The sequence below is a fragment of the Hippoglossus hippoglossus genome, chromosome 1 (genome assembly GCF_009819705.1).
Source record: "Hippoglossus hippoglossus isolate fHipHip1 chromosome 1, fHipHip1.pri, whole genome shotgun sequence".
Taxonomy (NCBI): Eukaryota; Metazoa; Chordata; class Actinopteri; order Pleuronectiformes; family Pleuronectidae; genus Hippoglossus; species Hippoglossus hippoglossus.
In genome coordinates this window covers 13,634,744-13,658,320 of record NC_047151.1, presented here as the reverse complement: position 1 = coordinate 13,658,320, position 23,577 = coordinate 13,634,744, and the positions used below count along the sequence as shown (strand labels likewise).

Here is a 23,577-nt window from a genome sequence, read left to right as displayed (position 1 = left end):
CACACAGATGTCTGTGTGGCTGTCCCATCTCGCTTACCTTTGCTTCACCTCACACCATTACCCCCCTCGTGCCCTCCTCCACACATCCATCCTCCTGCTCTGTAAACAATGACGGATCAGCACGCTGGGGGGCTGGGGATTTACCATAAACACACATCAACCCACCTACCGACCCTCCTCTCTCTCGCTCTACCTCTCTCCCTAAAAACAGTCATTTTCACCAGCTCACCTCATCGTGGTGCCGCCTGCCAAACAGGCCTGGCTGGCTGGATGGATTCCCCAGGGGCAGACGGAGGGTGATATTGACAAATTATGACAGGGTATAACCTTAAGAGGAACTGCACACACTCTCTTTTTGTTTTTCCAGACACACCACCCATTTCCCTCCCCCCCCACAGGTGAGGCTGGAATGAAGCTGGATAGAATCTGTCATTACTGGCTGCTCCATTTACCATTTCATTTTTCAGCGGGCCCAATGTTGCCGACTCACCTCTACCGTCAGCGCAGACCGGACGCAGGGCAGTCATCACTTACAGCCTCCACTTATACCACTGTTTCTCCCCTCATGCTGTGTTTCATCTATCTCACCCCCCCCCCCCCCCCCCTCTCACACACAACCCCACTGTCCTCTTTCTATCCTCCCCTCTTTCTATTATCTCCCTTTTTTCTTTCCTCTCTATCATACAAGAACCATTCTCTCCACTAATCAGTCCCAGCTGAGCTCTCTGAGCTCTCTTAGCAGTGTAGCACCTGTCCTCCTTCTATCATCTTTCCAAGTCTAAGCTAAATCCACCTTCTTCTTCCCGTGTTGTGGGAGGCCACACTGGATTCACCACAAGAACAAGCAGGTATTTCTGATGTCAAACCTCAATGGTACATTTTGGAATCAGACCTAGCATTTGTCTATAAAGCAGAGAAGCTTGATAAAAGCTAAATAAAACGATGTTGGTTTCCTCAACAAACCCTAGCTTGTCCGCAGATGTCCCCCAAGCTTGGGATTTATTGGCGATCAGTGAGAAAAGCGAAGGGATGAGATGTGACGGAAGCAATCACCTCTGAATGGCTCACAGCCCAGGGAGGGCTCCCCGGGCTCTGCTGAGAGTGAGAAATTGATACTCGGAGGATTCACAGCTGAGAGGAAGGTCAGGGGCACATCTAGGATTTTTCTAAGTCAGGGGCCACATTTTACACAGCTGGGGTGAAAATATCTGTCCAACATCCAGTCACAAATCCTTATTCCGTGAGGTCATTCCTTGTTTAAAGTTGGCTTTACAGCTTTGAGCAAATACACAAATTATTACTTCCACTAAGAAGGTCATGTTTTCAGTTCTGTCCGTCTCTGAGCAGGATAACGCAAAAAATTACTGAGACGATGTTCTTAAAAACTTGGTGGAAGGGGGGGGATATGGACAGCAGAAGAACCAATTCGCTTTTGGAGTGGATTCAATTAAGGGCATAGGATTTTTATTTTTTACACTTTCTTACATTTTGTGAAGTTCTCAAGAAATAATGCAGAGATCTTTATAAATAAATCATTTTCATTTATTCGTATTCCCAATATTTAAAATGTAAAATATAGATAAAACATGATGTCCCACAGTTTGTGACGTTCACCGATCTGTAAGAAATCCAGGGACTAGTGAGAGGAGAGTTGCACTTCAAGGGCCGATCACATCACAGGGAGTGCCCCTCTGGCCCCACCCACTGGGTCCTCCCATGAGCAGGACTGTATCTGTCAGCTATCGAGAGCTGTATGAATACGTATCCCATTTCAATGTGCTTCCCGTCACTGAGATAGGGCAGCAAAATCATCCCGGACTCTCCTTCGTGATTCAGCGATCATAGTCTCGCACCCCAGAACATTAAAGATTGATTTATTCCCGAGGCCTCCCACGCCACATCATTCAGGCCTGGTACCTAAATCATGGGAGGGAACGAAACCTGGTGGGAAAACTCTTATTGTAGCTCTTACCCAGACACAGCACAGACACGCACTCCTTCTTGTGTCTCTTTATTGCTTTTTGTCACAGCGGTGTAGGTATAATGGAGTGCAGCTCATTGAGTCGTGGGAATACATGCTGCTTCCCAAACAGCGTACGGTGGCCCTGTTACAGTACTCGTAAGTTGTGTTTTCTATGTGTGAGATGAACCGTTCTAAGTTTTATCACTTCACATTGTCTTCAACAGCTGAGACATAGATCCTGCTGCACGTCTTTGGCCAAACATAAAATACACTCATTATGATTATATCTGCTGGATGCTTGAAGGGGCACAATAGATCTTCTAGCCTCATACTGTTTTCAAAGCTGAAATCCCCCCAAAACAATTGTCCCACATCTGCTCCACTGAAAAGTGCTGCAATTACATTGAAATGAAAATCAACCACACTGTGCAAATTCATCAGAGTCCAGGTGGTGAATATCTGCTACCTCTGTATGCACGTCTGTCGACAGTGTATACATTTGCAGCGCTGAGGGTGAGAATAAAAGTGGGCCTTGAAGGAGAGCAGAGACAAGAAAAGACAAACACACCATCCTTGTCGCCGCCCTGCCTCGCTGTCACACACTTCCTGCACTTCCAGAACAAACAAGACAACTTAAAGCACCAGGCCTCGTCCTCCCGGGCTGAGCTCCTCGGGCCTCGCGGAGCCGCATTCTGTCAAGCGTAAAAAGAAAAAGATGAATCCGGGCTCCTCGCTGCAACTTCTTAAAGTAGTTTAAGTGTCGTTAAATCCTTTAGGTCAGGAGTGTAAGGCAGTAAATGGAATGAGCCTGCGCTGTTGTCAAGTCAAATTGATGTAGACAAGTGTTGGACCAACTAATAAAAGGACACTTCATCCCTGCAGATCTCATCAGCATCAAATGCGTAGCGAGGCAGTCATGGCGGGGTCGGAAATTGTAACCTTTAAATACAGAACCTCCGATGGGCTGATGACTGTCATTTGTATGCACAGATGCATCTGGGAGCAAGTTTCTTAACGGATTCATGGTGGGGGACAGAGAGCTCTAAACCTCCTCGTTTCTCATCAACTCTACGATCTTCCTCCAGAGAAGAGTAGAGTACATCTGAAAGTGAAAGACCAACGCTGGACTCACACGTATGTGTTACATTCACTCTTGAAGGGGGGCATGCCTGCCGCTGACACGATGCCGGCGCGATCGTCGTAAAGACAACAAAGTCGGTTTCATGCTAGGGACACACAACAGAGCCAGGGAGAAGAACACCAGAAATAAAATCCACAACCAGATGAACACACACCAGGTTCACCAGCTGCCTCTGCCGCCTCTTTCGGATTAACGCGATTTGATTGAATAGTGCCGAGCTCTGCTCAACTTCTGCTGTGCGCAGTGCGAAGGACACGACACTGAACCACAATGTAGTTCAGCAGCACATGACATCACCCCCTTCAAGGTGAATGAGCAGCATTTCGGTTGAAGCCTCCCAAGCATACGTGACTCCTGGGTAAACAATCCCAAGCATCACTCCAGACTCAGAGTATTGCAGACACATAAGCTGTTTTCAGACATGAGTTCCACATGTGAAGAATGCAGCAGGAGATTGTCCAGGTCAGATGTGTTCAGGAATGTCCCGAACATTCAGGCGGGGGGGGGGGGGGGGGGGGGGGGGGGGGGGGGGCACCCGGGGCACTGGGGTAGAGCATGTAGGAGGCAGGGCATGACGTGTAAATTCTACTGTCATGTGTTGTTGTTAACAGCATTTGCCGTTATGACCAAATGGTCTTGAATCTTCTCGTCTTTCCAAGTTGACATCTTCGTCATGTATGTTAGAAGTGGGCGGATCGATCCCAAAATATCGATACTATGAAATACTCCGTACTGCTCATGAGAATCGATTCTGGCGCCAATAGGATCGATACAACGGGATCTGTTTCAGTGTCTCTCTTCTATGTTGTACCCGTGCATAGAGGGAAAAGAGCTGTCCCCTCTTAACACATAATCATGTCATGAATGTGTATAAACTTACTCTTTCCTTCTCTCCACTGTGTCGTGCAGACAACACACACTCAGGGCAACACACACTCAGGGTGCTCGCCCTGACCAGCCGCTTAACCCGACATGCAGTGATGGCTGAACAAAAGAGGAGCGCTTGTTTAGACATAAAAATAACATGAGAAAGAAAACTCAGAGCTGCAGCAGTAAAGTAGGGAGGAGGAGGGGGAGATGCTTCAGCAGCACCCGGACCCCCGACACATGACAGTCTTTTCAGAAAGGCAGAGAATATCCAGGTATATAGATATGAAAATAATATTATAGTCAAACTGTATTGGTCATCATTTGCTGCTACTTCAGCAGAGTGATTAAATATAGCAGACTATAGTCAGACATTGAAGTAATATATTCAGCCAATTAAAACTTGCTATCTAAATGAATTAGTTTAATAGAATTGAAAAAAATAATTGACCTCAAACCAGAAATATGAAAATGGATAAATATAATATTCATTTAAAAAATACCTTTTTCATGTATGTACTTTAATTTACAATGATGAAAAAACATTTTTGGTATTTGCCTTTAAAAACTGTCCTGTGTTTTAATAATAAAAAGTATGGGTTTTGGTGATATTGGCCCTAAATGACTTGGTATCGGCTCGAAACAAAATCTTATGGTATTGCCCACCCCTAGTGTGTCACCTCTTTTTTTTCACATTTACTCCTATTGCGTATTAGAAACAACATCAACACACCCACTTGCTCACTGCGAGTCTTCCGGACATGTTCTTGCTGTATTCTCACATGGGCTCACTCTCAAAATGTCAGGAGCAACTGACACAGACATTTGGTTTCTCACAAGCCCCAGGAAAATGTCCGGACTTCAGTGCATGTCTGAAACAAGCTGTGCAGTTCATTGATTTGTCAAATGAAGATGCATCCAGCATTTAAATGCAACTTAGCAGCCTCTTTGCAAAAAGCCAGAGGTCAGTCTGGTTTCTTCAGTTGAGACATTGTGAATTCTACTGACGGGCTCCTGACTCCTACTCATTCCTAATCCCAACCCCTCCTGACAAAAGTTAGAAAAGATCCAACTTAGTAAGTTCTTCCACTTATTTGCAGGCCAGTGCTTCCCTTTCAGTGAGGATACATTTTGGAATAATGATCAGCTCTCAAAGATGTCTGGCTACAGACAAGGTGGGGTCTTGTGAGGATCACAGGAGGGACATTAAGCTTTGTTTACCAGCGCCGGCTCTCCCTCCTCTCTCTCTTCCTCTGAGTGCACACCATTGGAGGCATCTCAGCAGGGGGCATCCTCCCTTTTCCAGGCTGAATGCACTTGATACAGTAAACATCCTCTCTGCCGCTTCACCCTGGGATGAGCAGACACAAATCACTGTGTTGATGCAGTGGGGCGAGGCGAGAGAAGGGGAGTGAAGGACATGCTTTCTTTTTATTATTGTACCCTGCTATGATGAGAGGTATTAGAGCAACACAGAGGAAAGATTGAACATCTCTGTTTGAATACAGGGCCGCACTTTCAGACATTAAGTTCAGGGGCTAATACTCAGTGTTTCCTTCAAGTAGGTGGCCAACACACTGTCTGATTATCAGATTTACACTATGATATCAGTGTGGTGGCAGTTTGTGCTTTTCCCCTACTTTTTTCTCTCCTCATGCTGTTTCATGAGATGGTTCTTCGAATAAGTTATGCGACTGCTGATGAATTGGGCAACACTAGTGCCACCCCTCGAAACTCAAGTCTTGCATATGGTACACGTCGCCGCTTTACATGTGGGACTTTCCACCGTAAAATACAGCCAAAAAATATTTGCTCTGGCTAACACTACACTACAGGAAATCGCTACCTCTTCGCCGATGGATTCAAACGAGATTCAGTCCAGGGTCAAATGACTCTGCAGTAGACACGGGTTATTAATCTGTTACGGCAGTGATGGAAACATGACATCTGGGTAAACATGCTAATTTATTCTTCTTCTTCTTCTATATTTTGGCAGTCCAGATGCTGACGCTGCATCTTGTTTGCACTTAAAACTTCTGGGCGTACCCATGAACTTTGGTGTACTTTGCGTTTGTGTACTTTTGCATTTTTTTACATGTTGGGAACAACGTGCAGCAGGAATTGTTTCTTTATATCATGCAAGATGCCAAACTGGCAAGACGGCGAGGTGGCAGAGCTTCTCAGTTTCTGGTGAATTTGTGACGCTGAATATGACTCAAAGGGGAGAAAATATAAATAAACACAAACCCCTCGGCACGCTTCTGCCCATTTTTAGCAGGTTTACCCGCATTCAAAAAAACTTGCATATACCGGCTATTTATTTGTGGAAAAGAGTTTGTATAAGCCTGCAGGTTGAATGTCTTCCAACAAGCGTAGAGGGCAGACTGGGGGCCCTGCGTCTCTGGCTCACAACATCCATGACTGGCTACAGCAGCAAGAAGACCTCTGAAGCTCAGTGTGTGACCACATGTTGATTTAAACTCCTGGTATTTGACTGGTCATGGTGCACTTGTAACGTAGCCTCCACTCTATGCTATCACACGCACTGACAGGGAAGCTTGACTAACCCCGTCTTCCACATGACAGTCCAGGAATGTAGACGAACCACCTGAAGTGCTGCATTGTTGGACAGGTGAGTCAAGCGGAGACACTGTGACCTGCACGTAATAAGTAACCACAAGGCATGCACACTCTAAACTACCGCTGCTTCAACAAACAGGAATGAAGAGCTGTGAGGTGAAGCCATGAGGTAAAGTGCTTGGGTGTTTCTGTTTTTATTGCTCCTATGATGCAACTTTATGCCACACGCAGGTTGACCGTTGACCTCTGAACCACACGCGATTAAGTGCACACCTGACATGCTTGTTCAAATATTAGTTTTTTGCAAATATAGACTTTAATAGTAGGTCAAACAGTACAAGTCCCAGAGAACTCTACTAGCACTGAAAACTATAACTGCTGTGTTGGTGGGCCTGCAGGGGCCCAGGACGCACAAGTTGCACTACAGCCATTAATGACTGTGTGCTTCAACTAGTAGCCACGCAGATTATGTGGGACAAACATGTGTGTCTGTATCTAGTCTGAAGATGATGACATCTAACGACAAGTCGTTTTCATACATGTCCGGACAATTGGGTCCGAAGGTTATCCCAACTTTGCCTTTCACCTATGAGCAAGGCAGCGGGAGATTGTTTGAGTCACACATGTTCACAACAACAGGATCATCTCCAGAACATTCAGGTGAAGGGGGGGGGCACCTGGGTAGAGCATGCAGTTGGCAGTGTTCAGTGTGTGTGTGTGTGTGTGTGTGTGTGTGTGTGTGTGTGTGTGTGTGTGTGTGTGTGTGTCTCTGCCTCTGACAGACCTGTTGAGTCCAGCCCACACAGCACAGCACCACAGACAGATTGATAATGTTTTGCCTAGAGACCCAGAAATCCACCTGTTCTCTTTGGCTTGACTATAAGCTGGTCACAAGTTTGCCGCGTCAATGACTTTGAAGTAATTTGATTTTAAAAGCCTTGCCGCCCTCGAGTAAAGCATAATTCCAGACAAATGTGCAGTTAACCCATTGACACGTAGTTAACTTGGGCCCTCGGGTGCCTGGGGCCTACGCCTGCTGCAGGTGGGAATAGAGATGGAGCCTTAACTTTAACAAACAAGCTGAATATAAGTTGTAAAACATATATGATTGATATATGAAAAAATAAGTGTTTTAATTTAGTATTGGCTTCTAAGGGCAAATAATTGGAAACTATGTAGTGAAAAACTAAACTTTGTCATAGCAGAAACTTAGGATGGTGAAAGCAGCTAACTCTACAGACACGTCTATAGACTTGAACACATGGCCGGTCCACATCAGTCCAGTGTGTAGAGAGCCCTGGTCCCCTGGTCCCCCGGTCCCCCAGTCCCCCAAGTCCTCACCTTGAACTCCACGGACAGCTGCGGCGTGTACTCCAGCGTCCACAGCGCTCGAACCAGCGACGCCAGCTGCTCGGTCACCTCTCCCCGGGCGCCCTGGGGCTCCTCTCCCGGCGCCTCCCCGTTCACCTTCCCGTGGCACATGTCCGACCTGTACTGCTCCAGCCCCAGGTACTCGGCCAGCAGGTCCGTGTTGCTCAGGCACTGGACCACGGCGTTCATGAAGCAGGTGTTGCCGTGGTTCTTCAGCCCCAGCACCCCGGGGGTCTTGTCTCCGTAGCACGACGACAGCCTCTCCTTCACCGAGCCGTGAGCGGAGCAGGCTGCCGCCGCCGCCGCCGCGGAGCTCTTCTTGGCGGGGGCCGAATCCCTGGAGACCTGCGGGCAGTCGTCTTTGAAGCCCGCCGAGGAGCTCTGCCCGAAGCCGCCGTCGTCGTCCTCCCCGTCCGCTGGTTCCGCGTTGCCGAAGTGCGCCAAAGTGCCCAAAGTTTTAAGGATCCTTCCCATGAAATTCCCAAAAGATCGCAGCGATTTCCTCCGGATGAACCTCCCGGTCTTGTATTTCTTCTCTTTCCGCGTCGTGGACTTGGCTTTCATGGGCTGTTTCCTTCCCTTGTTCTCCTTGCGGGGATCCATGGCTCCTTCAGGCTCTGGGACCGAGAGGAAACGAAACCGGCTGAGGAGACGCACCTGTCTGCGAGGCTGTCTGCCCCTCCTCCTCCTCCTCCTCCTCTTGACTCCTCTCCACAAACCTTCACCGCTGTTTGGGCACCGGTGCGGCGCCAGTAAGGCACATGATCTCCGGCTTCATGCTCCTGACGTCCCGGTTGTTTTGTCCAGGTTTGCGTGGTGGTAGTGATCGGTGACGCTCCCTGCACGAACTACGGAGACCAGCTGCCTCCCTCCCTCCTCACGCCGCAGGTTCACTCGCACTTCCTCATCGATGGATCGAGCGCCTGGCTGTCTCTCATTCCTCCCTCCCTCCCTCCCTCCCCTCCTCCTGTCGATGGAGCCACAATGAACCAGTCTGTTTCTCTTACTACCCGCCCATTACCCATGTATGTAATTAACCTGCATCACTTAATTAGTTGAGAGGTGCATGCAGTGAACAGGAAACCTTGTTTTACACAGCCACTTATCTGGATGCTAACTTTTATGACTTGTTTATTACACTGGGAACAAGGAAGTAGTTGTTAAAAAGGTGCCAAGCTCTGAAGCTGTGAGCTGCCCCCATAAAACCAATCACATCCGGGATAAATATCTCCAGTGGATCTCATAGAAAACATCTTCACTAGTTATTAAGACTTTATATATAATTACTATATATTATCTACATATTTATCCACCACCCCCATAAGTGCAATAATCATTCGATTTAAAGGTTCAGTGTGTAGAATCTAGTGACATCTAGTGGTGAAGTTGCATGTTGCAGCTGAATACCCCTCACCTCACCCTCCTCTTCCGAACATGAAAGAGAACCTGTGGAAACTTTCAGTTGTCGTAACAACTCAAAAGGTGTTTAGTTTGTCCAGTCTTGGCTACTGTAAAAACATGGAGAGGACCCACTCCCGATGTAAATATAAAGTAGTTCAATATAAAGGGCTCATTCTAGGGTAAAGAAAACAACAATTCGTACAATGTAGATGAAACACACTCGTGAAATATCACTAGGATTGTTTATATTCAATTTCTGCCAATAGATCCCTTTCACCAAAATCGTACACATTCTGAAAAGCCAAAGGACGTCGGCCATCTTTATATACAGTATGTAAAGTAATGCATTTATTGCTATTGATTGCTGATGCATCGTTGTTGGACAGAATGGCAAAGTATACTGATGATGCAGCTGACAACCTCTGTGTGTTACTATGCTCATCATATACATCCTGAAATATGCAACACTTCACCTTAAAACTAAACTAAAGCCCCTTTTCCACTGGTCAAAAAACCCACTAACAGCTGCTGACATCGGGCCTTTGACTGCAATAGGAATAGATACAATGGTGTTTCGTTCCCGGGTCTAATAACTCTGCAGGAGCCTCTGATCAGCAGTGATGGAAAAATGACACCAAGCTAAATGCAGTAATTTGGCAAGACAGCGAGGTGAGAGGGCGCCTCAGTTTTCGGTGCATTCGTGACGTGGAACATGACGCACCAGGGGGAAAAAACTCAAAGGCAAACTCCTCTACTGGCAATGGGAAAGGAGTCAATTGTCTTTTTTTTTAGCGTGACAGTAAAGATCTCTCAGCTCTTCACTATATTCCATTTCTTGCATTAAAATTAATAGAATGTTGAATCATTAAATACACTATGATCAATTATTCCTATACTCCTCCATGGCCACTTATAGGACTAGTCAGTAAAGTATCTACATGCAGAGTCCCGTGTTTTCAGTCTACTCCATAATGTCGCTGTACTGTGTCTGTAGAAGTGTATGCTGCTATTGAAATACCTTGACTATAACCCACCAGGCTTTAGAGACAGATGTATCCTATAAATAGCCTGGCTACTGTCTCCATGCCCACTAATGCTGCTGCTAATACACACTGCAAGCCCCACAATGTAAGAGACATGGCTGTTATAGAACCTTTTGGTCAGATACGTCACGAGCAATCAACAGGGATCCAGCATCTTTTTGTGCTATATTCAGATTCTAATCATCTGAGGCTTAATTTCACAGCTCACCAGCACTAAAGATTGAATTTTGTGAGCCAGATGTGCTGATTTATTGAAATAGATAGTCAGGGCACAATCCAATACTTTCATAATTCCTCTGATGCTCTTATTCCAGCGCTGTTGGGAAACAGATACACCATTATAACGTTCTGAGTAAAACTAGGAGTCTGTGTGTTTCTGTGTTTTTCCTTGTACTGTAGTTTTCCTCTGTTCATAAGCAGGGTGGAAGAGGGTCAAAGACAGAGATGCCCTATTTTACTGATCCGGGGATGTTTTTGCTGACTTTGTTTATGATCTAGCTTTGTAATTTCACTTTTTGGGGAAAGCAGGGGCGAGCTATTAATTATTTAGATAAGCCAATGCGAAGAATAATGAGGAGAAAGGGTTCAGATCAGAGACAGTCTGGGAGGCTCTCTGTTGTGCGTTGCCTCCCTCTTTATCCAGAATCCTTAGAGAATCCCCGCTGATAGATTAGCTGACAGAAGCCATGTGTTTAAGTGCCACGAATCTGGGCCTCCTCCTTCCCTCTGCCACTGCAGACAGAGGAATCGCACCCGAAAGTAAAGTATGCATTTAATGTGCTGTATAATAAAGCCCTGTGAAAGTATGTAGAATGTCATTAATCCTGCCGTTCTCAAACAGTCTAAAGACACATAACGCACGCTCTTTGATGTTAATAATATATTCTCCTGCCTACATGAATTTCATATTCATGTAAAGTGTCGCTCTGTGGATTCCCACCTATTCAGCTCCTGGGTGGAATATCACAGTAGAGACCACACTTCTCTAAAAGTGCAATCTCGTCTGTGTGTGATGTCCCTTTGCTCCTGAGAAAGGAACCAGCTTTATACACCTGCAGTAATTGATGCTGAATGAAAATATGTTTATTTCCTTACTCTGAGAGTAACAACATTGTAAGACAAAGTAAGAATGTAAGACCAGTTTCTCATGACAGTATTTGCCAAGTCAGAGGAAAGATTACAGGAGAATGTTTGATACATTTCAGTGGGAATGTGGTGGCACTGGATTAAAAGTTCCTGCTGCCTCACGGAGTGTCACATTAGGAGGAAGACGGATGAGGGAACCTCCAGCGGAGAACGGCTCCGTCTGCGCTGGTGCTGACTAAGGTGCGGTTGTTGGAGCAGATCTTGATGCTGGTGATAGTGACACCATGAGCTACCCCCACGTGTGTCACTGCACCTTCCATGTAGTCCCACACCTTCACCAGCTTGTCTTCTCCACCTGGTCAGGAAGGGAGAGAAATGTATCAGTAAGTTTGAGCAAAGCTTGTGTTATAACATTAGACAAGGAAGTGAAAACAAAGGCTCTGAAGAGATGAAAACACTCAATGTATAAGTGTAAAAAAGCCTCATAAAAATAACCAGAGACAAGACAATACTGATTCAACAATAATCCAGGAGCTTGGGGAGTTGGTTCAATTATATTAATTGGAAATAGATAAATATAAACATAGAGTAAATTGATAAAATGAGCAATGCAACAAGCAGCAGAGGTGTAATGGGCCGTACCCGTCACAAAGTGTTTGCCGTCCTGGGAGATGTGCAAGGCGTTAATGGGCCCAGACTGCGAGCCCTCCACTTCTCTTATGGTAGCACCTTCGTACACGTCCCAGTAGGCAACCTGAGACAAACACAAAACACACATAAATGATCAAATGTTGGTGGGTTCATTATCGGCATTGTTTATGGAAGTCAAGGGAGAAACAGTGTATATGTGTGTTAAGTATGATGTACACTGATATTGTGGTGTCTCGTTTCTTCACTGTTTTTGTAGCATAGAATCGAATCAAGTAAAGTAAAGTAAAGTAAAGTAAAGTAAAATAATATAAGAAAACAAAGAGGAAACAAAATAGTGTAGATCGCCTCCTAGGGGCTGGCGGCAGTATGGGTCATAAACCCCGCCTCCTTCATGTTAGTGGATGAAACATGCAATAGCTGTTGAACAGACAAACTACACGGACGATAAAGCTGATGACAACTCCTTGTTATGGTTTTGTTCTATTACATCATCATATACATTCTGAAATATGCAACATTACACCTTAAAACTGAACTTCCATTATTCTCACTTTGTATGGAAATGAGCAGATCTGTGGTCAGATTCTATCAGCCTGTCAGACACTATTTGTGAGACAGGTTTGCTGATTTGAATGAGATTTAAACATCCCTGGGGCTTCACAGCTGCCAAAAGTATCCAGTCTCACAAAAAGGCACTTGTTAGCTGAAGTTATTTATAGCACCAGCAGCAGAATCATCACAGTACAGGACACAAACAAGGGTTCCTCCCTGTATTTACTGTAAACCACCAAAACTGATTAGATCTTAAAAGCATTAAGGTAATAAAAGGTAAATAAAGGGGCCAGATGGATTCACAGGGTTATCAGATAGCAAAACGCACATCAAGTGATTAAAGTATCATAAAACAAATTTAAACATCTAATTTAAATCTATAGCCTGACTCACATGATGCTAATAAACAGTATACAGTTGTTTACTATATTAAATGACTAAGAGAAAGCATATGCAGCTTCATATATGTTGGTTATGCTCAAAAGTAAAACTTCGAGAGCTGCTCCGAATAAGCCCAACGTTTACGACAACGGCTTTTGAGACAGGATTTCATTCCTCTGCAAGTCCATGCCCATAATGCATTAGGGGAGGAGAAAATGTAATCTCAGACTGACATATCAAATACTGTTGGTTATTTTGGAATGAAAGAGGAACAAAAGGCTCAGTGGGAAAAAAAAAAAAAGGGATGTTATTTATAGTTTCAGAACTGCAGAGTGATTCTCAAAGCAATAAGCTGCCCTTTTAAGCCACAGGAACATTTCTGTGGGGACTGTTTGAGTCCACAGCGTTCCTCTGCCTCAGACTGCCTTACTCACACTGCCGATATTAATATTTCCACTAAATAACCTTGCAAAACATAACTAAGAGAAACACCAGTCACGTGCAAAGGGGAAGACGGTTCATCGTGAACGAAAAATGGAAAGTCCTGTTATCTTTTTATTTTATTTTTATGAATCTTGCTTATTTGCCTCAGATCAGAATATACAGTTCACAGCTGCACAGATTATGCAAATTCATTCCGCTGAGGAGTGTGTTGTGTTTACTATCATGGGACCACTTAAGCAATGTTTTCAACAAACAGCAAACAAAGACGTACCTCCAAAAAACACCACTACATAGCTTCTCTTTGTGTACGGGAAAATAATGTTTACACAAAGGATTCCGTATAAATACGAATGTGGCCAAAAATGACACTCCTCATTCCTCTACTATGTCACCTTGCATTCCTTCCTCCATGGCCGCAGTCACGACCTTTACCTCCCTCGTCTCATCTGTGCAGCAGCTTATTAGAGACCCGTGCTTGTGTGAGTTGTCTGGACCCATCTGTGTTCCCTCCACCTCAGCCTGGGGGTCTGGCCCTCAGCCATGACACTGGGCCACCAGGTAAATTAATTACATGCAGCGAGCGGGAGCAGGTCTTAGATGTCAGGGCTTCTGTTGGTGCAGCTCACCTCCTTACCAGGAAAGACTTGAGTACAGTCTGCTCAGCAAGAGGAGCTACATCATTAAGGCCTTAAGCTAATGAGTTCATTAAATGTGGAGTTAGAATGAGGCTCACAAAGTTCTCAGTTATCTAAGATCACACCTAACTACTATGAACTGTGTAAACTGCTGGCTATGGCACTTTATATTTATTTGTTTTTTTTATTAATAAAAGGTTGTTTTAACTATGTGATATAATATATGAATTGTGTTTATTGTTTCTTTTATTTCACTTTAACCAACCAGATGTAGCACTCTTCATTTCATTGTATTTTTACCCCCGCCAAGGAGGTTATGTTTTCATTTGCTGTTGGTTGTTATTAAGTAAGATTACACAAAAACTTAAGAAATAATGCAGAGATCTTTATGTAGAAAATCCTTCATATGTATCAATGAACAGGTAAAACATAAAACTATTTATTCACTTACTGTATGGTAACAAACATGTTTGATGTTTGCGGAACATTTCTGTGCACATGTATCTGACACATGTATATGCAATATGTTGATAAAGTGGCCAATCAGCCTTGGTGGAGGTATGTGCTCTTTGGATGCCCTTCTCGTTGTACAATACAATAAAGGCTTTCTATTCTATTCTATTCTATTATATGTGCTATTTTACGTTAGCCATCAAAACTAAATCTTCTCTTAGCAAATCAAACATTAAATCTATTGAATCTAATTATATCATTCCTGACCATCAGAGAAGAGTCAGCACCCCTCGGCCCGTCCTTGTATCAATGAGGCCAGTTGCGTAAACTTGCAGACAGACAAACAGCAATGGAAATATAAACTTCTAGGTGGAGGTAAACATGCATCATCATCATTGTTCACAATTTTTCTCTTTCTCTTTCTCCTCATCCTTTTCTTAGCCGTTTGGAGTAAGGAGAGAGAGAGAGAGAGAGAGAGAGAGAGAGAGAGAGAGAGAGCATTGGTATTTGTTTTCCTAGACAGAGCGCCTGTGTCCTGGGATGAGCAGATGGTGGATCTGGCTGGCGCTTGGGTTGCATAGGCACATCCGCAGGAAGGCACGAACACCACAGCACTCCTCTCAATCTCTCTCCTCTCCCATGAATCCCTCCTTCTCACTCTCTCTCTCTCACTCCGCTCGCTCAGCACATCCACAGCGCTGAGTTAATCAGCACAACTTGTCCTCGCCTCCCAGTGTGCGGGGGGGAGGCAACCGTATGGGCCTGGTGTGTGTGGCGGGGTTTAAAGGGTGCGAATGAAGTGCACAATCAAGGAAATAAGCATTTCACTCTGCCACGGCGAACTTGTGACCTTATGTAAATAAGTGGTGTTGAGTTAATCACAATGACTCCGAGTGTGAGTGTTGAGTGTTTTTGCCACAGTGACTAGCAGCCAACACGGTGGCTTAATTATGTTGAGCCTAGAAACAAATTAGGAGCTTTTCGAGCTAATCTACAGACACGCAAGTGTGTGTGTGCTCGTGCAAGTCTGCTGATCTTACAAGAGAGACAGGCTTTTCACTGAGTGGAGATTATAACGACAATAACAGCATAATGAGATATCTAGATTATGATTGTCGAGTGTCAGTCTCTTTGCACACAGAGGGATTTTCAATCACTGTGTTTTTTTTCCTGCGAGGGATGAGTGGCTCTGTTATGAGTCCCTGGGAATTCTTTGCTAACCAGCTCTTACATCCCAGTGCCTAAAACCAACCAAGACCGATACATGGATGGATTTTTTAGATTAATGTAATGGATTACTCTAGTTGGGCTCTACAATTATTATGCACTATAGGTACTGAGTTAAAGTCCGGAGGCTCACCTTTCTGTCCGTGCCACTGGTAATGATCTGGTGTTCCTCTGGGTGGTAGCACACTGCCCTACACATCGTGTTGGTGGCCATCATCTGAAGACTCATGAATCGCCTACAGGAAGAGATGCAGAAGAGCCAGAGGATGAGATTAAAGAAATTCCAGAGGAGGGTGTTTCACAGGTGCACTCATAATCTTGAAAAATAATCTATGCTGGGGGTGTTCTCACTCCATGAACTGCCCACTTCAGTTTACTGAAGACGAGCCATGTCAATGGTGTGACAGTTGCCTCGCCTTCTGGTTTTCGTCACTTCTGTCCAGCATCTACTGTTAATCAACTTTGGGTGTGTGTGCTATGGTACACAAGCCATTCTGTATAGTTACAGATTAATCTAATTATAAGAAAACACAAAAAAAAGAAACTAGTGTATTGCAAACCCACTTGCAGAGAAAACATGCACACACACAAACCCCAACAAAATGTCCTCTTTGTACAGAAAGATTATTGTGTCAGTCCAGATTCATTTAGGCCAGGGGTGGGAAACCTCCAGCTTCTGGTCTGCTTACGGCTATGAGACAATTTGACCACCAGACATACACAGACATAAACAAAAAATTCAATTTTTTCCGCCATTAAATTTGTTGAATGTTTGTGGGGATGCAGTCGCCGTGATGAAAAATAATATGTAGCGTCATGACAGCTGGAAACGTGATAAACCGGATTGTTAGCTGGATTTAACACTGTGGCAGAGACAATGTCACACAGGCAGGTTTTCTAGTGAACAAGCTAAGACGCTAAGAAGTTGAAACCTCATACAGATGTAAAACTGAAGGAGCCTTTTTGCTGCTGCGGAGCTGTGAGGACTCGACAAAGTCAAACTGTGCATCATTGTTTGCAAACACTGTGCGTTTTCCTTCTCTGCAAGAACAATTTAAACCTGCTATCATGTCTGCATATGCAAAACTCCTTCAGGCCTTTTTTTTTTTGCGTGGATGAAAAGTAAACAAAAAGGAACTGAAAATATTTGCTACGCCATTAAATATGGATCCAGCTGACGTGCCTGACAACCCACAACATGAAATCATTGAGCTCCAAAACAACGACAAACTCAAAGTTTTTCGAACAACAACCTCCCTCTGCCCGAAATCTATAAAGTTATGTACGGCCTGAAGATTTACACCATTCGGAGGAGACGAGCACCAAAGTTTACATCTTTGTTTGGGACAACCTACTGCTGTGAGCAGTTATTTCAAAACTGACACTGAAAAAAACCCTCTTTGACAAAAGAAAGGCAGGTCTAGTTATTACATAAGAGGGATAGATTGATGTTTTCAGTTATTTAGTCTGCATCTGAATGGCCCTCAAAGGATGTTAAATGTAAGTGGCCCTTGATTGTAAAAAAGGTTCCCCATCCTTTTTGTTGGCTCTTGTCTGTCTAATATTCTTTTCTCCATCAGCTTGTTAGTAATCATACCAAAAGCCCCGGCTGCCCTTTAATCCACCGACTTATTCATCGAAGAGGAGAATCACTCATAATTCAACCACTGTCAGAGTTTTTAAAGGTTTTATTCTCTTCACAGAAGAAGCCCATGGATTGAAGGATTTAAAGCTTTCTGAAGCCCAGGATTTTTTCTTTTGAATCCTATTATACGAGCCAGACACCAAGGGACAACTTCAGCATTGCTCTCTCATAGCAGCTCAGACCTTGAGGCAGTGCTCTCGATTTTCTATTGTCATTTCTTTTTCTGGTGGTTATGTATATCATTAGCAATCGAGTACTGGATAATGTAATTACCCTGCTTGCGCTGAACAAGTAGGTTACTGTTTTCACCTGTGTGTGTGTCTGTGTCTGTGTGTGTGTGTGTGTGTGTGTGTGTGTGTGTGTGTGTGTGTGTGTGTGTGTGTGTGTGTGTGTGTGTGTGTGTGTGTGTGTGTGTGTGTGTGTGTGTGTACAATATAACTCAACAGCACATGGACGGATTTTGACCAAATTCTGTGGGAATATTTGCATAGAGGGTATCTTCACAAGTTCATCGCCTTATTATTCTTATTAGACATTTTATATCTAATTAAATATCTATCAATTCATGTCCTCTCAGCTAAATAGACCCAGCTGAGTGTTAGAAAACTCTAATTTAAGATTCACCCACTTTGAGGTTATGGGTGGAATTAACATTTGACCAATGAATCACAGGATTGTATTGCATTTCCTACAACCACTAACATAAACTAAAAATGAATTAGAAAACCCAGGAGAGTACTGTATTCACTAATTATACAAGAATAAAGTTAATACAGTATGTGTGAAATGGGTGTTTAAGTTTTTGCTCTGTGAATTGAAGTTCACATGTGTTTGCGTATATGCAGATGAGCTACTCACACAAGGTCCCAGATGATGCAGGAACCATCAGTGCTGACAGAGACACACTCACTGTCGTCGCTCTTGATTTGGATACAAGTCACAGGGCCTTTGTGCTTTGTCATGGTCTCCAGCAGTCGATGGCCTTGTTTCTGCAGCTCCCACACACGCACCTACAATAGGAGAACCCATTAAGCCTCACAGGATATGCTTTTGTACATCAGATATTATTCATATTAAAATACTCCCTTGTCTTTCTTTCAGTGATTTGTAATGCAATGGCATAGTACAACTATATGCTGTCTTTCTTTTGTAAATCTGTTATAATGCAGTCTCAATGTATTGAACACACATGTTAAAATATTTGTGTTTGTGCACAATAGCCCTGCATCTGTACCATAGAATTACAATAGATTAAAGCAAAGCAACTCTTTTTAAAACTCTATTTAAAACGAAAATGTCCAGAAGATAATGTGTTGAGTAACCAGCTGTTTACTGCACATCTTGGAAGGATTGGTGGGTACTGAAATTGTAAAATCTATTTATTATCATGATATTTGGAGAATTAGAATGTGTTGCTATGTTTTTTATTTTTACTTGATGAGGAAACTGAAGTATTAGTTTGAAGCATATCACTGTTAATGACTCCTGACCTTTCCGTCTCCCCCTCCACTGATGATCCTCTTGGAGTCCCTGGTGCCAGCGATGGATGTCACCCCCTTTTTGTGTGCATTGTTAATGATGAGCATGAGCCGACCGCTTTCTGGCCCAAACTGACGAATCCCACCATCGTTCCATGCTGGAAAATAGAGACATACTTTCAAAGCGATCTTCCATCAAAAAGATAAGTTTGATTTCAGTAGGTAAAATAGTATAATATTAGCAGAGGTGTTAGTGGTTCATGCCCACCAGTGACCAATATAAACAAGGCTGAACTACAGTTCACATCAAGAAACAAAAACAGAGCCTTGGAGCAGTAAGCTCCAGTGTGTTGTTTACAGACATCTCTCCCTGATTCTCACCACTAATGATGCTTTGTCCATTAGCCATGAAGTCCAGGGCATTGCAGGTCATGTTGGGTACAGTTATGCACAGCAGCTCTTTAGGGTTGTCAATGTGCCACAGCTTGATGTCCTGCTCAGAGCAGGTTCCAAATAATTCAGAGGTTCCCCTGGCAGAAAAACAAAAAAAGAATTTTAGTGAAGTGAATGTGGGTTATAACTACCTTTTATAAAATAATACTAATTGATTAAAGGCAACCAGATATCCATAAAATTATTTATATTATAAAGTTAGATTCAAACCCACGTCTATGTACAATATATCTACAGTTAAAACAGTTTTTCTAAACTCAAAATGGAGTGACATGGATGAGGCATTCATATGTCACCCTCTAGTGAGCACAATGTGGTACTGAAGTTATGCACAAGAAGAAATTTAAAGTTTTTAAAAAAGTTAAAAGGTCACGTTTTTTTGCCAAAGAAAGAAATACAACTAGTCACATTAGAGGTTTAGGAATCATCACTATATGTTCATGTAATATTAGGAAAGATTTAGTTTTGTTGTTCTACAGAATATCAGAGGATTTCCCTTGGGTGCATATCGTTTACCTGCAAGAGGAAGGATTTGTGACTGGTAGGGAATTATTCAGCCAGGGGGCAAAATAACATAACAATATGCTGACTGGCTGAATTACTTGTTGTGATAGTTACTGAAATATAGCACCAGGTCTGTTTCTGTCTGACTCTAAATTAGAGGCATCCAATACACGCTGGTATGATGTTGTCTGCTTGCAAAGTTCACCTTCGCTGCATGACAAGCTTGAGAAAAACAGTGAAGTACTAAAGTTTTTTCCACGACAAATGTGAACAGATTGAAAATGCGGAATCAGACAACAAATGCCAATGCAAACTTATACAATACAACACATCTGAAGTGGAAGCTATTTGATATTTCTTTGTTTGGAGGTTGTATAGACATTTTGTAAGAGGCTTTCATGATTACAATTGAGTATAATATAAACAAGACTGAATTTAAACAGTGCACGACATTTACCAGTCAATTATTAAAGCTGAAACAAGGCCAGAAGTCATTTTACTCTCTCTTCCTCTCTTCCTCTCTGTCTCTTACTTACAAAGGAATGGCTACGTCCTTGACAGCACTGGTGTGGCTGCTGGACACGAGTTCAGCTTCGAAGTCCACGTAACTGATGCGATGCATCTGAGCAGCCTCTGTCCCAACATAGAACTGGTCGCCTTCTCCTCTTAAAGCAATGGAGGTCACCCCCTTTTCCACCTGAACTTTCCTAATGTGGGAAAAGAGATCAAAAGTTAAACAGTTAACATTACAACAGTATTCTGCGCAGAGAGGACAGAATACCATTGTGTGTGTTTGTGTGTCTGTGCATATATACATGATATAATGATACAGTTTTAGGACTCACTTGAGAATTTTGAAGGTAGTACTGGAACACAGAGTGATGGTACCGGATCCAGATCCTAGAAGTAGGTACCCAGACTTCAGTATTTTCAGGACACTGACCCCCTGCACAGAAAAGGCATGACTTTAAATGACGTATTATGTACACAAACAATATATCACTTCTCAAATTACTAGTTCTTTGATGCAAGCTGATTGATCAATCTATCTACAAAGATCTGGTCGAATATTGAAGAGCTGTGTGAATTACCTACAGGACGTATAACCTAAAAGCTACCACACTTTATAAATAAAAGAATAAATGGAGCATACAAACAAATGGAGAAATTACAGCTGCTGATCAAATAAACTTCACAATATCAACCATTGCATATATTTTCCAAGGAGCGTTCAAACAGGAAAACGGTATCAGCTCGATTTACAAAGCAGGAAACATGACAGTGCAAGTGAACAACAGCTGAAATGACCCGTGTTGCGCCTCATGAGGCTGACTTACCAGGCTGTATTTTGATTTAACTGGACCACAGTCACTCAGGTGCCTCGAATTCAGGTTGATCTTCATTATGTCTCCACTGGTAGTGCCACAGAAAATGAACTGATCGTCCTCTGAGATCTGTGTGATATACAAACAAGTCAACCTGACCAATGCTATCTTAATATCATATCTAGTGGACTATAAGTTTTTTATTTCATGAAAGTGTGTGATATCCCATTCAGTGGTGTGCTTGTGTGCATTCTTTAGTGGCTGTATATCTCCCCAAATGGGACTACAACAGTTGTATCAGCAGTCAAACTGACAAAAGCCATTAAGCAAAACTCAGATAAACATCAAAGTGGTTAAAAGTAGTTTAATAAGCTGGATAAACAATATGATGTGAATGAAAAACTCTCACAGCCTCATACCTCTATACACTTCACCATCCTCCTGAGCTTTCCTGTCTGACACTCTGTGGCTGTGATCTTCCGGTTGGTGAGGTTCAGCTCCCAGACTCGCAGTGTTCCACTGTCCCCCCCCCCCAAAAAAAAAGATATTTAAAATGGTTGCAGATACAAACATCAAAGCCACATTAACAGGGAACACCATTCACTCACTTCCCAGCAGAAACAAAGACGTTGTCATTGGTATTCGAGTACTGCAGAGTGAAGCAGTGACCAGAACTATTAGCTGAGGCTGGGCTTCCACAGATGAACTGCTTGGTCTCAATATCCCAAACGATGATGCTGAAAACACACAGAAAACACACATCACACACTCAACAAAATCGAGAATTTGTACAGCTGAGTCAATTTAGGAGCACAAGTTAGACCAAACATGATGTTTACCGGCCATCATCCTGACCCCCGAGGGACACCAGGTACTTGTCGTTCGGAGAGAAGGACAGCGCCTCTACCTTCGCCTTGTGGAGGTTCAGCTGGGCATGGATTGATCGCTGTGTATAGTCCCAGATAATAACTGCAGCCTGGGTAAACCATAGGGGTAAACATGTAAATAATTCTTCTAAATGTTCCAAGTGATAAATGTGTTTTTCCATCCTTCAAGTCCACATTGTGTTGATGCAAACAAGAATGACTCTTTCCTTATGTACCACACATCAAAAGGATAAATCAAACAGGTAATTGATGATAATGGGAATTTAGTGAGTTATCCTAATCCAAACTAGAAACTTTGACATTATGTTACCTCAAAGCCCATGAAGTTGACCTGTCCAGAGGCAATATACGATCCACTGTTGGACACTGAAATACAGGATATATTGTTTGTGTGTCCATGGAGGAACTCCTGCTTTCCATCTGTGAGACTCTTCAGAATGACCGTGGATCCCAGAGGATAGATGAGGTGCTCTCTGTCTGGGTGTACGTTCAAGCCAGAAAACACGTGTCCTGATGAAATGAAAGGGTGGCATACTGTAAGATTTGACATGTTTTAATACAGAAACTGAAGACAAAATAAACTGTTTGCGATCATCGTTGGTGATAACTGTTCTTTGTGCCTTTTGAATTATTCTGTTAAAGGAACCCGGTCCAAACACAACAAACAAATTCTAACAACGGGATGCATGACAGCTAGAAGACTGATAGCAGCAAACTGGAAGGTCGCAGATAAGATGAAAGGACTGTGGCTCTGATCTCTTGGAGATGATCTCCATGGAGGGAGCAGCATCTAATCTTACATTATAATGAGGAACAACAACTGTGGAGGGTCACAACCATAGACTGTATATAGGTCACAACTGACATTGTTCGTTAAATACTCTACCCAAGATCCTGAGTCATACATCCGATATAACATGGACGACCAGTCTTCCCGTATTTATGTATTGTTTCATGATCACACATTAGCATTAGCATTAGCTCAGCATCAACTAGAAACCATTGGAAGTTGGTTAGAAAACTTACCATTGAAGCCAATGACAGCCTCCAGTTCAAGTTGAGTGACTCCTTGTGTTTTATCGGCCATGGCTACTTCTACTTTCTCTGAGTGTAAAGATACTTTGTGAGGTTACTTTCATCAATAAAAGTACATTTATCCAGCAAAGTAAAGTGTCTAACAGCTCAGGTAGCTCCTGTGCCTCAGCAAACTGCAGTGAGGGCTAACTCAAATGGTGGCAGCGGTAGCTTGTGTCCCCAGACTGTTGCTAGGTAACGTCAGTTTGCGAGAGACAGCGAGCTCGAGTCGTGGCAGCGGCAGCTCGCCGAGGCACTTCCGGTGTCAACAGAAGCTGCCACTGATGTGTAAAGGCAGCTGCCTTTGTTGCCACACTGTTTGGAGGCTGAGAGCCACTAAAGCTGTTTGTGATGTATGAAATGAGATAAATACAGGTTTATGAAAGATTATTGGATGGTTCATTAGTTCTCAGGGG

At 43.4% G+C, this 23,577-nt stretch overlaps 1 protein-coding gene across 1 annotated transcript; it reads right to left on the bottom strand.

Annotated features, from left to right (window-relative positions):
• Positions 1-11,423: 11,423 nt before the first annotated feature.
• On the bottom strand, positions 11,424-23,391 carry cfap52 (cilia and flagella associated protein 52). Its single transcript, XM_034584048.1, has 14 exons — positions 23,114-23,391; positions 22,398-22,597; positions 22,040-22,176; positions 21,809-21,937; positions 21,620-21,719; positions 21,213-21,329; positions 20,721-20,821; positions 20,412-20,582; positions 19,300-19,448; positions 18,931-19,076; positions 18,299-18,450; positions 15,929-16,031; positions 12,095-12,206; positions 11,424-11,807 (listed from the first exon to the last, which is right to left on the bottom strand). Exons 1-14 carry the CDS (start codon positions 23,172-23,174, stop codon positions 11,626-11,628), a joined length of 1,860 nt encoding a protein of 619 aa, XP_034439939.1. The 5' UTR covers positions 23,175-23,391; the 3' UTR covers positions 11,424-11,625.
• Between the last annotated feature and the right edge of the window lie 186 nt (positions 23,392-23,577).

Excerpts from the sequence above, each read along its gene's own strand:
- cfap52 (XM_034584048.1), bottom strand. The coding sequence starts at position 23,174 with ATGGCCGATAAAACACAAGGAGTCACTCAACTTGAACTGGAGGCTGTC. Across the intron at positions 22,177-22,397 it reads TCAACTTCATGGGCTTTGAG|GCTGCAGTTATTATCTGGGA; the intron begins GTAACATAATGT and ends TGGTTTACCCAG. Across the intron at positions 11,808-12,094 it reads CGGCAAACACTTTGTGACGG|GTGGAGAAGACAAGCTGGTG; the intron begins GTACGGCCCATT and ends CTTCCTGACCAG.